This window comes from Lissotriton helveticus, chromosome 11 (genome assembly GCF_964261635.1).
Source record: "Lissotriton helveticus chromosome 11, aLisHel1.1, whole genome shotgun sequence".
In the NCBI taxonomy this organism is placed as follows: Eukaryota; Metazoa; Chordata; class Amphibia; order Caudata; family Salamandridae; genus Lissotriton; species Lissotriton helveticus.
Window position 1 is genome coordinate 606,357,734 of NC_136072.1, and position 13,214 is coordinate 606,370,947.

Consider the following 13,214-nt stretch of genomic DNA (forward strand, 5'->3'; position numbering starts at 1 on the left):
CCACCAAGTCACCGACATCTGAAGTAGAACAGCTCGTGCACGTCTCCTGGTCTTCCTCAGGGTCGACTGGTCCTCACAGCTGCAGCGACAAGGTCACCGTCAACTCTTCTAAACCTCCCGACATTGGTGGGCATTGCATCTTCGTGCCTCCTGGTCACTTCTTAGTGTAGTGGCATAGACTCTGTTCCCTCTGCTTGCAGGTTCTTCACTTCCAGAATCCAACCTTTGATTCCATCGGACTTCTTCACTGTCTTCTCCAGAGGCATTTTCTTCTAAGTCTTATATAGTAATCTATGGAGGTTTCTGACGTCCCTCCGCCCCTATGCACCTAGCTTCCCTGGTGTAGGGAACCTGGTTCCTGGGCGTCCACGGATGGGGTGGCTCTCCAACCTTTTGTCCCCAAAGAGAATTCTTTTTCTTTTCTGATAGAGACTACTAGCTGCAGATTCCTTAACGTAGAATTATCCCCAGGCGTAAGACTGGAACCGGTTTTTCTTTGCCACAGCATCTCTGCGTGCCGGGGGCGGTACCACGTGACTCTGCCCTGACGTCGTCCATGGGCGTGACGTCAGCAAGGTCACATAAGCCCCACCCCGGCACGCCAACGTCAGTTTCTTCTCTTTTCTGCATGCAACGCGGATCCAGTTTGTGTTCTGGCCTTTTCACGCTTTGCTTTAAGGAACAGTGTGCGAATGCCTTCGGGCTTCAAGACGTGTACTGGTTGTGCATGCCAGATGTTGCCGACGGACCCTCACCCTATCTGTATGTGGTGTTTGGGCGAGCACCATGGCTCTACGTACTGCGAACCTTGTCAGCACCTTAAACCGAAGTCCCGGCGGGAGCGCCGGATGAAACTGCTGTCGGCCCGCTTGTCCAGGTCGGTGTCGTCCCAGCGTCCATCCCCTACCTCGGAAGCCAGGAACCGCCGATACGGTCTGCGGCATCGCCCTGCGCCATGGCTCCAAGGGCGTCACTCGCCACCTGGTAGGTCCTGCAGTTTGTCTCCGAGGCCTTGTCCTCGTTCGGCGGAGGGCGCGGCTTCCCCTCAGGACGTGCGCCTCCGCCAGTCGCCACCCTACCCGCCGTTTCCCGGCGTCGGAGCGACGAGGGCCCAAATGAAAGCCTACGCTGCGGATCTGGAGACTTCTTTGGCCCCTCCTCCTCCTGAGACGCCTTCGGATCCCTTGCCTCGCGCGGGGCCATCCGCAAAGTCCCCGGCGGCTACGTCCCCGGCGCCGACAGGTTCGGCTTCAGGTTGTAGGAGTGTGGTGTCGTGAGGGCGCGGCCCAGCGGGGCTCCCCTCTTCGACCCACGGCGTCTCTGCCTCGCCGCAAATCCCTTTGGGGCTCCCTGTGGTGTTGCAGGAGGTCGCCGGGACTAAGGGCTTGTCCCCAAGTTACCCTCGGCCCTCTGAGCGGGCGGCTGCCTCGCCAGGGGCTGAGCCGGCGCCATTATGGCGCCGAAAGCTTTCCTCCCCGACCCTGGCAGTGCCGCGGGTGGAGGCCGGGGCGCTTTCCCGAGTCCCTCTCAGCCCTCTACGCAGGCGGCTCCCCATATGAGGTCGAGCCGGTGCCTTTTTGGTGCTATTCCTTAGCCGAACCGGCTCCGACCCCGCCCCATTCTCCTAGGGAGCACATGGTGGTGGGGATCGGCCCGGCGCCGATCGACATCGAGCCAGCGCATGTGGTGGACTCCACGGATTCGGGTCCTTGATTCGTCTCCAGAGGTTCCTTCCTCTCAGGAGGGTTGTCATCTCCTGGTCTCTCCGGAGACAGGATACCACATCATTGTGTTTTCACCGGCGTCTTCCAGGGAGGGCTTCCCACCATCTCCGCAGGCTCCATCCTCGGACCCTCTTTTCCGCAGCTCGCGGTTGGTCCCTCCACCGGTGTCTCCGCCTTCCCCTGGGTCCCTCAGGTTCCCCACTCGTCCGTGGATCCCTCACCATTCAGGGGCTGGCTGCTTACCCCTCTAGCTGGACTTGGGGACGGACGGCTCAGTTTGCAGCCGTCGCCCACAGAGTAGTTGCTTTCTCCCCCGCGGCGCCCTACGGAGGTCAGTGTTGCCTTTGTTCGGGCTATTTCCACGGCTGCTGGCATTTTGCGAATGGGTGACCCAGTCACCCCATTCCCTACGGATAATCTCTTGGAAGTTCTCCACCAGGGCTCTGGTGGACCGGAGCTGTTCCTTCCTTTCAAAGCGTCGCTCCACAACTCTCTTTTGGGGGCGTCCTGCCACGGGTGATCCGGTGCCTCAGCTGCCCCTGCATCGCCACCGTCCTGCTCGGCACGATCCAGTCTGCCTTTCCTTTCACCCTTCTACTCGGGACTCTCTTCTGTGGACTGCTTTTCCGACATTGCCTGTGTTATTTCCTCCGTCTCGGGAGGCCCGGTGGTTAGATTCATGGGGGCGTAACATCTTCGCTTCATCCAGTGCTGCTTTGCGGGCGCTCAACAATCTTTGTATGCTGGCCAGGGCTACCTCTAGCCTGTGGGATTCTGTGGAGTTTCTTCTTTCTCATGTCTCCCATGAGGGTGCCCTGCGTTGATCTACGACACCATGTGTTGGATGGTCGAGAGCTGGCCGCGTTTATTCTCCATGCGGCCTTGGATATTGCTGATGCTCTCGGCCGTGCTATGGCCAGTTCTGTGGCTCTCCATCGCCATGCTTGGCTGCGGGATACTGTTTTTCCTGAGAATATTAGGGAGCGTCTGGTTGACCTGCCCTTTGATGGGGGTCCTTTTGTTTAACACTAATGAGGCCATTCAGCGTCTCCTTGTGGGCTCCGTCCTCCTCCCCCTCCGTAGGCTGGCTTGTTGATCCTCGTGGCTTGATGGGAGGCGTTATGCCACCTGCTTCCTGGAATCTGGTGTTTTGAGTGGCCCATTTGTATGTTCTGTGTGGCTTGACGTGCCTTTGGGGTCCCTTGGTTGGCCCCCTCTCTTCTGTTGGCTGCTGGTTCAGCCCTTTTGGCAAGGGTGTATTTTTTGGCTGATTGCTAAACAGTCTGTGGTTCCTACCGCAGGTCTTATGTTCTTGTTCTCTGATGCGGGATTTTTTTCCCTAAGAGTGGTTCCCATGTTTTCTTTGGGACGTGTCATACCCTAGGTGGGGTACTTATAGCTATTGTATAGGTCTGTTGTACGCTGGGAGGGTGTGGACTCCATTTTGCAAGTTCCTCGTCTTTCCTGGCGTCGCTGTATACCGCTGGTGCGGCTTCTTTGATCTTGTCTGGGCGTAGCTTGCGCTGCTCCAGGTTCTGTCATTCTCAGTATCTGCTGCATTGCTGGACCATCCTTTAGCATGCCGTCTGCGGCGTTATGCTGTGGTGTTTCCGCCCTTTTTTGTTTGGCGTTTCGGCCTGGTCCTCTGTCTGGTGTTCCAGGGGGGATAGGATTCCTGGTATTTTCCTGTGTTCTGGCCGACTACTTTAGTCCGTCCTACGTATTTCTCCTCTTCTCTTCTGGTTGGTCCCACTTATTTTCGTGTGTCAGTTTATGTCCGGAACGGTCTCCTTTTAGGAGTTGTTCTGGATTTCCCTACCCTTTGCCTTAGTCTTGCGCTCTGCTTCGTCTGGGCGCTCAGCTTCATGGTACTTGCTGGCTGCACCCGCCTGCACTTTCTGGTCCACGGCCAGGGGCCTTCGCATGGGCCCTTGTGCTCCTGCCCCTTGTTCTGCTGGAGCCTTGCGAGACTACGTCTTTCTTCTCATGCCTGCCTTTCCTGTGTGTGCAGCCGTTTCTGCCTTGTCTGCTGACTCGAGGCTGTGGCCAGCTCAGCTGTCCCCTTTACTGTGTGTTCTCTCCTGTGGGGAGCTTTGCCTCCGTTTCTACCTCTTCTCCATGGAGTCTTAGGGTGACTCTTTCTTCCTCTGTACTCCTCTGCTGTTGTCTGTCTCTCCGGGGCTTTCTGGCAGATGTCCCTGGTACCTTGGCTGGGCTAGGGTTGTCCTGGCCTCCCTTCGCCTCGTCCTTGCTTCCTCCTGCTTGGTGGGGGCTGGGCCACCCTTCTTGTCTCCATTACACATCCCCTGCTGTGGCCCTGTGTTTCTTCCTGCTGGGAGGCTCTCTCGCATGCCCTCCTCCCTTCTGGGTATGGCTAGGGTACCTTTTCTACGTTAAGGAATCTGCGGCTAGTAGTCTCTATCAGATGTAAGAGTTACTTACCTTCGGTAACGATGTATCTGGTAGAGACGATTCTAGCTGCAGATTCCTTCATGACCCACTCTTCCTCCCCGGTCTGCAGGGACCTTCAGCTTGGTCTTCTGAACTCGCCTGCCTCTGGGTGGTTTTGCCTTCTGCGAGTGCACTCTTTCACTTCCTCCCTAGTGGGATGCTTTGTTCTGTTTGTTTGATCCACTCCTTCTTTTCTGGTGATTGGTTGGTGGGTTCCTGGGTACGTCTGTGTCCCTGCACCCTGGTCTTCCAATGTGGGACCTACTCATGCTCTTCCCCTTTTCATTGCTTGAAATTTCTGACTCCTCTTCAGTCCTCTGAGCTGGGGTCTCTTGGCTGTGCCTTGGCCCTTAGCTCTTACAGGGGATGCGCCTCTACTTGCTGGTGTTGTCTTGGGGTAATTTGTCGTTACTCTTCTGGCCTTGTTGTCCTTCACTGTTTATAGACTGTGATTGCAGCCTCTTAGACTGCTGTGACATTTTTTACATACCTTTCTGCCCCCAGGGAGATTGTCGTATTTGCTTGCAGGGTTGCTTCGCAGTAGCTGTCCTCTGCTCTTCCCTTCTATGACTTTAGGTGCCACAGTGCCTGGCACTCTCCTGAATGGTGCTGTTCCTCACCATTTGCTTTTTACCTATCTGTTTATCTGATTTTTTAGCACACTGTTCCTATATTCTCACAGTTTTTGTTTGTGATGGCTGTGCGTTGTGGCGCAGAAAAGTTCTCCGAAGAAAACTGACGTGGTGGGGCTTATGTGACCTTGCTGACGTCACACCTGCGGACGACATCAGGGCGGAGTCACGTGGTACCGCTCCCGGCGTGCAGAGATGCTGTGGCAAAGAACATTTTCCAGATCCAGTCTTACGCCTGGGGATAATTCTACATTAAGGAATCTGCGGCTAGAATCGTCTCTACCAGAAACATCGTTACCGAAGGTAAGTAACTCATAGTTCTTTATTGACTTCCATTGGTCACCGGATGTGTTCCCACTCTGCACACAGCATCAGTGGAGTACCTTGTGCCCCCGGCTCCTCTGTGTCTTCTGGTCCAGGTCCCCTCCTCCTTTGCAGTTCGCATTCCACTTTCCTAGTATATGGTTTGCTCTTCCCCAGGAGTCCACTGTATTTTGTGCTACTTACCTGATTGCATTTGAAATATTATTCTGTATTGTGTTGATATCTCCTGTTAGGAGATATACCAATGTGTTAGTGAGGGTTGCGTAATAAATAGAAGTATTTTTATGTAAACGCTGTGTGATTCTTTTTCATTTAACCTTCACTATAAGATTAAACTGGTAAAACAAGCTGTTTCACGCTTCTTCAAAATAAACCTGAAGACTGCTCTCCACAGCGACTACTTTGAGAGCTTTCTGTGGTTATCTAAGACAACTAAAATCACTATAAGGTTTGCCTGGATTAGTGCAAGGGGCATCACTTAATAAGTGTGCACCATATACTAAGCCAGCCTCCTACAATTATGCTTAAGGCTTTTATGCACTGTCATTAAAATACGTTTGGATGTATTAATGCCTCAGATTTTTTATACTGTAGGAGAAGGAGAAAGAGTTGGAAAAAGAAAGAGAGAGAAAGGATAAGGAAAAATTGGAAGCAAGATTCAAAGAAAAGAAGGAAAAGGATGAGACCACACCTACACGGAAAGAAAGGTAGGTTCTTGTTCAAACATGGACATTCTTTCAGAGAACAGTTATATTCAGATACATACAAAATACACATCCTTGTTAATTAGGATAAGATAAGAAAATAGATTTATAGATTTTTCTGAAAGATGGAATCCTAGTCTCAAACGGTCCCAAATTTTCAAACTAGTATTACAACGCAATAAAGGATGGAAAGTTGTATTGAACTGTGTTCAAGCGTTTTGATCAAAGTGCTGACCTTTATCCAGTCACACTATTCCACTTCAGACCATGTCCTCAACTCACTCTGGTCAACACTAGTCATCAGTGGCAGTTAAGTGGTTGACCAACTAAAATTCCAACCCAATTTTCTAGGGTTCCTTCTTACATCCTTCCTTCTATCCCCATCCCTACTGTGTTCCTGTCAGGATTAGTCGTTATGTGTATCTTCTCACTTTACACTAGGTCCCTTGGTGACTTCTAGGGGGTAGTTTAGTGGACAGTATTTATTTACACCAAAAATGACGGGATTTAAGCAGTGCCACAATTGCAGAAAGAAGGTGCCTGGCAAAAATCTGGACAAGGTGTCTTTGGTGTCTGGGCTCCGGTCACAACTGGGTCTTGTGATAGTGTGGGCTTGTCCACCTTAAGGCAAACAAGACTGGAAGGTGAATCTGTAGGGTGCCACGCACAAGAGGAGGTTGCAGCCTACATGTCATTCCTGCTCCAAATCACAGACCCGAACTCCGGGACCACTCCTGCAATTCGTCCACTTCCCACTGAGTCTCCTGGTAAGTCCAAGTCCAAATGCAAGCATAAAAAAGCAACACTACTCTAAGGAGAAGACCCAAGGCGTCAACAAGTAAGTCACTCGCTATTGCGGTCCTCAGTTACTGAGCTGATTATTCAGTTGATCATGCCACTCCCAAGCCACCGGCACGTATCTTCGGCCCGTCGGGCCCCGCAAACCCCACTGTTCCGCGTTCCTCGACGTCGCCGCTTCCGGCCCGACGTCGTCGACGCCCAGAGGCCTCCATGGCTCCGGCCGTGGCTCCCCGTTCTTGCCGGTGGACCCCGTACGGCCCCCACCTACATCTTCTTTTCCGACATCGGCACAGTGCCGGAGGGATGTCTCCCGACGCCGATCCCGACGCTGATGGGGGACTTTTACCCTTTTATTCATCCACGTCCTCGTCCACTTGTGGAGGAAGGGGAGGACTCGGAGGGGTTTGAAGACCCTCTTGCAGTCCAGTGCGAGTCTGTCCCTGACTGGGATGAGGAGGCGGAGGCCGGTTGGCCGGATTACACTCCGGCGCCTGTTTCACCATCCCCTTCAGCTACAATGGAGGAGAGTGGTTCCTTTTCCACGGTGCTACGTAGGGCGGCCGAGGCTCTTGGCCTTGAGCTCCCTACAGTGGCTGTCAGGACCAACCTACTGACTGAAGTGCTTCGGCCAGCTTCTTCCTCTACAGAACCGCTTTTGCTGTTTAATGATGCACTTACTGATGTGCTTCTGGGCACTTGGTCCCGGCCCAACACAGGGGCCCCTGTGGACAAAGGTGTGGGCTGACACCATTGCCCGGCCACTGGCGACCCTGACTTCCTCACCCAGCACCCTACACCTGAGAGCTTGGTGGTACAGGCCTCGACTTCCCCGAGTGCGTTTCCTTCTGCTCCACCGGACAAGGAATCCAAGAAATTGGAGCTGTTTGGCAAGAAGATGTATTCTTCCGCAAGTTCTGGACTGCGGTCTGTGAACACTGACTGTCTCTTGAGCTGCTATTCCCATTCTGTAGGGGATGCGGTTGAGCAGGTGCCAACTCAGTGTCCGGAGGTGGCCCGAACAGTTCTCTACCGAGCTCTTATGGAGGGAAGAGATGCGGCCAAGTTCACTATACATTGTGGCCTTGATACCGCTGATTCGCTGGGTAGGGCGATTTCCACAATGGTGGCGCTACGTCGTCATGCCTGTTTGAGGACGACTGGCTTTTCTGCAGATGTCCAGAATACCCTCCAAGTCATCTTCAGTTAAAAGTCTGGGAGTACTTATTAGCGAGGATCTGTCCCTGAAAAGACAGGTTGTCGCGGTGGTGTCATCCAGTTTTTTTCAACTAAAGAAAATCAAGAAAATTGCTTGTTTTTTTTCTTCGGATGCCCTTACCCAGATCATTATTGCCTTGGTCCTGTCGCGACTAGACTTCTCCAACAGCCTTTATCTTGGGCTCCAAATTGGAGAGCTAAAACGCCTCCAGCTGGTCCAAAACCAGGCTGCCAGACTTATTCTGAACCTTTCTAAAAGGCAGTCCATTATATCAGGGTTGAAACAGCTACATTGGCTGCCTGTTGAGCAGCGAGTTGCTTTCAAAACAAGGTGCATTTTATTTAAGTCCCTACATGACTTTGGCCCTAAGTTCGTCAGAGATCTGTTCATCAGATATGATCCTTCTCGTAATCTTCGGTACGCTCACAAATCCCTCTTGAGTGTCCCTTCTTACAAGAGGAAGCGTGTAGGCGGTTGCTGCTTTGATCACCTTGCAGCCACCTTCTGGAACTCCCTTCCTCTTCAATTGAAACTGAGCGTTAACACTCTGAGTTTTAGACACTCTCTCAAAACCTGGCTTTTCTCCCAGGCTTACTGCTGAGTTGTTTTATCTCTACTTTTAACTGTTGTGTTGAGTTCCCTCCTATAGCGCCATGAAGCCCTTGGGCGTACGAGCGCTTAATAAATGAATATTAACATTAACATTAACTTTGATAGACATGCCCTTTGATGGCACTCTCCTCTTTGGTGATAAGGCGGATTTCACATTGGAGCATTTCAAGGACTCTCAGGCCACGGCCAAGTCCGTAGGCCTTTTGGCCGCACATATTCCTTCTACTTCTAACTTTCGTTCCTTTCGAAGCTCCGGAAAGGGCGTACAAACACGTTCATTTCAGAACAAGCCTGCACAGCAACAGTCACTGCGCATCCGTGGACGTGGGGCTCGCACAGGCGGGTCACGGGGCCAGCATGCGGGTCAGTCCACCAACACCCCAGCTGCCAGTGTTTCCACACCTTCCTAGTCCGGTGTTTCAGGCCCACCAGACGTCAGTGGGGGCAGGATTCGTCACAACCCCCCCACCCACTGCCCCCCCCCCCCTCCCACTGGCGCACCATTACATCAGACAGGTGGGTCCTGGAGATTGTTCAAAGTGGCTACCCCCTCCCCTTAAAGTCTACACCCCCCCCCCCCAGCCATGCCACCGCAGTTTCACCGCATGTCGGAGGATCATTTGGTACTTCTCCAGCAGGAAGTTACGGCCCTCTTGGCTAAGAGGGCCATCAAGCGCGTTCCGATACCAGAACTAGGTCGTGGTTGTTACTCTAACTACTTCTTGGTTCAAAAGGAGGACAAGGGTCTACGTTCCATCTTGGACCTTCGGAAAGTAAATTGCTTCCTCCGGAAGGAGGAGTTCAAAATGCTCATTCTGGCTCAGGTCTTGTCTGCTCTCGACCCACAAGACAGGATGGTGGCACTGGACCTGCAGGACGCTTATTCTCATATTCCCGTCCTGCCGGCCCATCTGCGTTACCTGCGATTCACAGTGGGCCAAGAGCATTTTCAGTTCACCGTGCTCCCCTTTGACCTTACCAACGCCGCTTGGGTGTTCACGAAAGAGATGGCAGTGGGCGCAGCTCATCTGCGCAGATCAGGGGTTTCAGTCTTCCCCTATCTCGACAACTGGTTGTTCAAGGCGGGCTCGCCCCAGACAATCGTCTCCCACCTCCAGACTACGGCCGACCTCTTGCATTTGCTGGGGTTTTCCATCAATGTGCTGAAGTCGCACCTGATTCCCTCCCAGAAGCTCCTCTTCCTCGGAGCGGTTCTGGACATGGCGCAGTTTCGGGTTTATCCTCCCGAACAGCGAGTCCAGGACATTCGGGCTATGATTCAGATCTTTCAGCCCTTGTCCTGGGTTTCGGTCAAGACGACCTTGAGGCTGCTGGGAATCATCCTACATCCTGCTGACCATCCATGCCAGGTGGCACATGCGGACTCTGCAGTGGGACCTAAAGTTCCAGTGGGCGCAGCATCAGGGGAACCTATCCGACTACGTCCAGATCTCGGAGGGCACTGCGCATCAATTGCAGTGGTGACTCACGAATCGTCATTGGGTCAGCGGCAGATCCCTCTCACTTCCCCAACCGGAGCACACAGTGGTGACGGATGCGTCCCTCCTGGGATGGGGCGTCCACATGGGAGAGGCGGAGGTCAGAGCCCTCTGGTCTCCAGCAGAGTCCAGGCTCCATATCAACCTTCTGGAGCTTCGGGCGATCGTTATTGCACTGAAGGCATCCCTTCCCTCTGTCAGGGGGAAGGTAGTGCAGGTGTTCACGGACAACACCACCGCCATGTGGTATTGTAACAAACAGGGCGGGGTGGGGTCGTGGACCCTATGTCAGGAGGCTCTGCACCTCTGAACATGGCTGGAATGTCACGGCATTTCCTTGACGGTTCCTTGATCACGAATGGCGTCTTCACTTGGAGGTGGCGCAAGGTCTCTTTCAACCAGTGGTCGAAGTGGGCGGGCGCGGCGTGCCCCTACTTCTTTATTTCCAAGTGTTCCATTACCCTACTTTTTGATCTTGAAAATGCATCCCAGGACGCAAGAAATCGCCTATAAATAAAGTTTGGCGTTCATGACGGGCGGGTGGCACAGAAGTAACAGGACTCAGTCTTTTCCTTCATGCCCAGAGAAGACAAAGACAGTGTCCCCTTCTGCTCTGCCGTTTCAGTTGCCCCCCACCACCACACTCTTTCCTTCTTCCATCTCTTTTTGTCTTGCAGTTCTTCTCTTACTGAAAGCTGTTACTTCAAGTCGGTGCTCTCACTCTTTTTCCGCTCCTTTCTTTTATTTGCTCCCCTGTGAAATGGATCCAAAAAAGAAAAACACTTTTGCTGGAAATGTGGTATTTGTCTTACATTTTAATTCCAAAGTGCAGTATCGGGAATAAAAGGTGAAAAATAACTAAATAAAGTAAGACAGAGTGGTAGTAAACTGGCCAGATTGGTTTTATTCACACCCAAACACATTAGCGCCACTTTTACAGAGTTTGCCAGTGAAGCACTATTTTTGTTTTCTTGTCTTTGTTTTCCCTGGGCTTTGAACTAGTGAACCAATCCTGGAGGCACTGCAATGCGTGGATTGGAAAACAAAATGTGTACTGTGGCTCTACGTCCAGGAATGTGGTCTTTTTACCATACTGCTTACGTTTTGTAAGGATATAAGCAATGGATATTGAAATGGGTCCATTCAGGGCCCTGTAGTCATGTCCTTAACTTTTCAGGCAAAAACACTCACTGATTTCAGAATAGTGAGTGTAAAAGCATTAGTGTTTGCTTTTTCCAGGATGTTCGTACTTTTTTTTTTGTAGGCCGCATATTGCTCTTGTCTAGTGCATAATTTAAATTGAGCCGCATCCAGGTGTGTTTATAGCCGGCAACTATTGGGTTGTAGTTGGAGGCAATGTAAGTTTTTCTCAGTGGGGCAGTATGGTGTTCAGTTGTGTGTGGGGGGGGTTGGCACTTTGGACATCGCTGCTGAATTTCGAACTGGGGAACCAGGTTCAGCCTTAATAACCAGTCCACCAGACCAATCTCCTGAGAGCACAATCCCGTGCTAGACCTTAGAAGGCTTCGCAAGACCTTAGAAGCCCTGGTGTCTTAGCACCAGCAGATGGACCCTAGCATGACAAGTGTAGGTTAACCTTCAAGGCTTGTCCACCACAATCCATACTTTAAGTTCACCTCCAGTCTTGCGGGCAGGCCTATGAAGCAGCACACTCTAGAACAACAGTGACTCTGTCTCTGAGGTCACAGGACCCTTGAGAAGGGCCAGCTCTAGGGTGGTACAACTGGTGGGACTGCACCAGGTACTGACTTTGGGTTGAGGCATTATGTTTGCAAGTATATTATGCTTTTAAAAGCGCTTGCTGCCTCCTTCCTGGCCTCCAGCAATTTTCAACAACAATAAAAATATCATGATGACTCTTGTGATTGATGCTCGTCCTAGAGAGAGATGCCAAACATATACTAAAAATTTGGATGTTAGCACATTCTGGCCACACTTCTGGCTCCACCCACTGATCCAATTCTTTGGTTATTCCTGCCCTCTGATTCTCCGCCCACAGTTCCCCTCCTTTTTTTTCTCCTACTTCGACCACTGCTTTCAACAGTGGGGAGAGCCTTAGTTAGATCTATTCGCCACCGAAGAGAACGCGCAATGTCATCAGTTCAGCTCGTTTGAATTTCCAAGGCAGCACTCGCTCGGCGACGCTTTTCGTTGCGAGTGGAGTTGCGGTCTGTTGGATGCCTTTCTGCCTATACCACATCTGCCCAGAGTGCTGAAGAAGATCAGGCGCGACCGGGCCTAAGTCATCCTTGTGGCTCCGGACTGGGCGTGAAGAATTTGGTATCCCGAGCTATTCAGTGTGAGCCTGGATCCCCCGATCCGACTGCCTCTGTGGGAGGATCTTCTGTCGCAGCAGCAGGGGACGGTTCTCCTCCCGAACCTGCCCAGACTCCACCTACATGCGTGGAGATTGAGCGGCGACTGTTGATTCCATTTGACTTGCATCCCGAAGTCTGTGATGTCATTCTTGCAGCCAGGCGTCCCTCAACTAAATCGGTATACGCCTCCAGGTGGAACACATTTGTGGCATGGTGCACAGCCAAGACTGTGGAACCTTTTTCTGTCCCTCTGAGGTCCTTTTGGTCCTTCTTTCTCTGGCTCGGCAGGGCTCTGCTCTGGGCACTATCAAGGGCTACCTATTGGCCATTTCAGCCTTTTTGAGGCTTCCAGATCAGCCTTCTCTTTTCAAGTCCCCTGTTGTACAGAGATTCTTAAAAGGCATTACACATATGTTCCCTCCTGTTCCTTTCATAATGCCTCAGTGGGACTTGAATCTTGTTTTGACTTATCTCATGTGCGCTCCCTTTGAGCCGCTTCACAATTGTCCTTTATGTCTTCTGACTTTGAAAACTGCCTTCCTGGTGGCTATTACCTCGGCCAGGAGAGTGAGGGAGCTTCAGGCTCTTTCTTGTAAGCCTCCTTTTCTGTCGGTTCATCCGGACAAGGTTGTGCTTCGCACTGGTCCTTCCTTCTTGCCTAAGGTTGTCACTGCCTTCCACCTCGGGTAGTCTATCACCTTGCCCACTTTCTTTCCCCCTCCACATCCTTCCAGAGAGGAAGAGAGGCTCCACCGTCTGGACCCAAAACGTGCACTCTCCTTTTACCTGAATTGCACACAAGCATTCCTGGTGGATGACCAGCTCTTTGTTGGCTACGCAGGCGCCAAGAAAGGCTGGGCTGTTCAGAAGAGGACTATCTCCCACTGGGTCGTCTTGTGTATCAAGGCCTGT

At 52.1% G+C, this 13,214-nt stretch overlaps 1 protein-coding gene across 3 annotated transcripts in view; it reads left to right on the top strand.

Moving 5' to 3' along the window:
• U2SURP (U2 snRNP associated SURP domain containing) overlaps positions 1–13,214 on the top strand; it is an 878,864-nt gene that overhangs the window by 817,745 nt on the left and 47,905 nt on the right. For all 3 annotated transcript variants that reach the window (XM_078666425.1, XM_078666427.1, XM_078666426.1), the window contains one exon: positions 5,726–5,838. In XM_078666425.1, the coding sequence (XP_078522551.1) occupies positions 5,726–5,838 (113 nt within the window). The remainder of the gene's footprint in view (positions 1–5,725; positions 5,839–13,214) is intronic.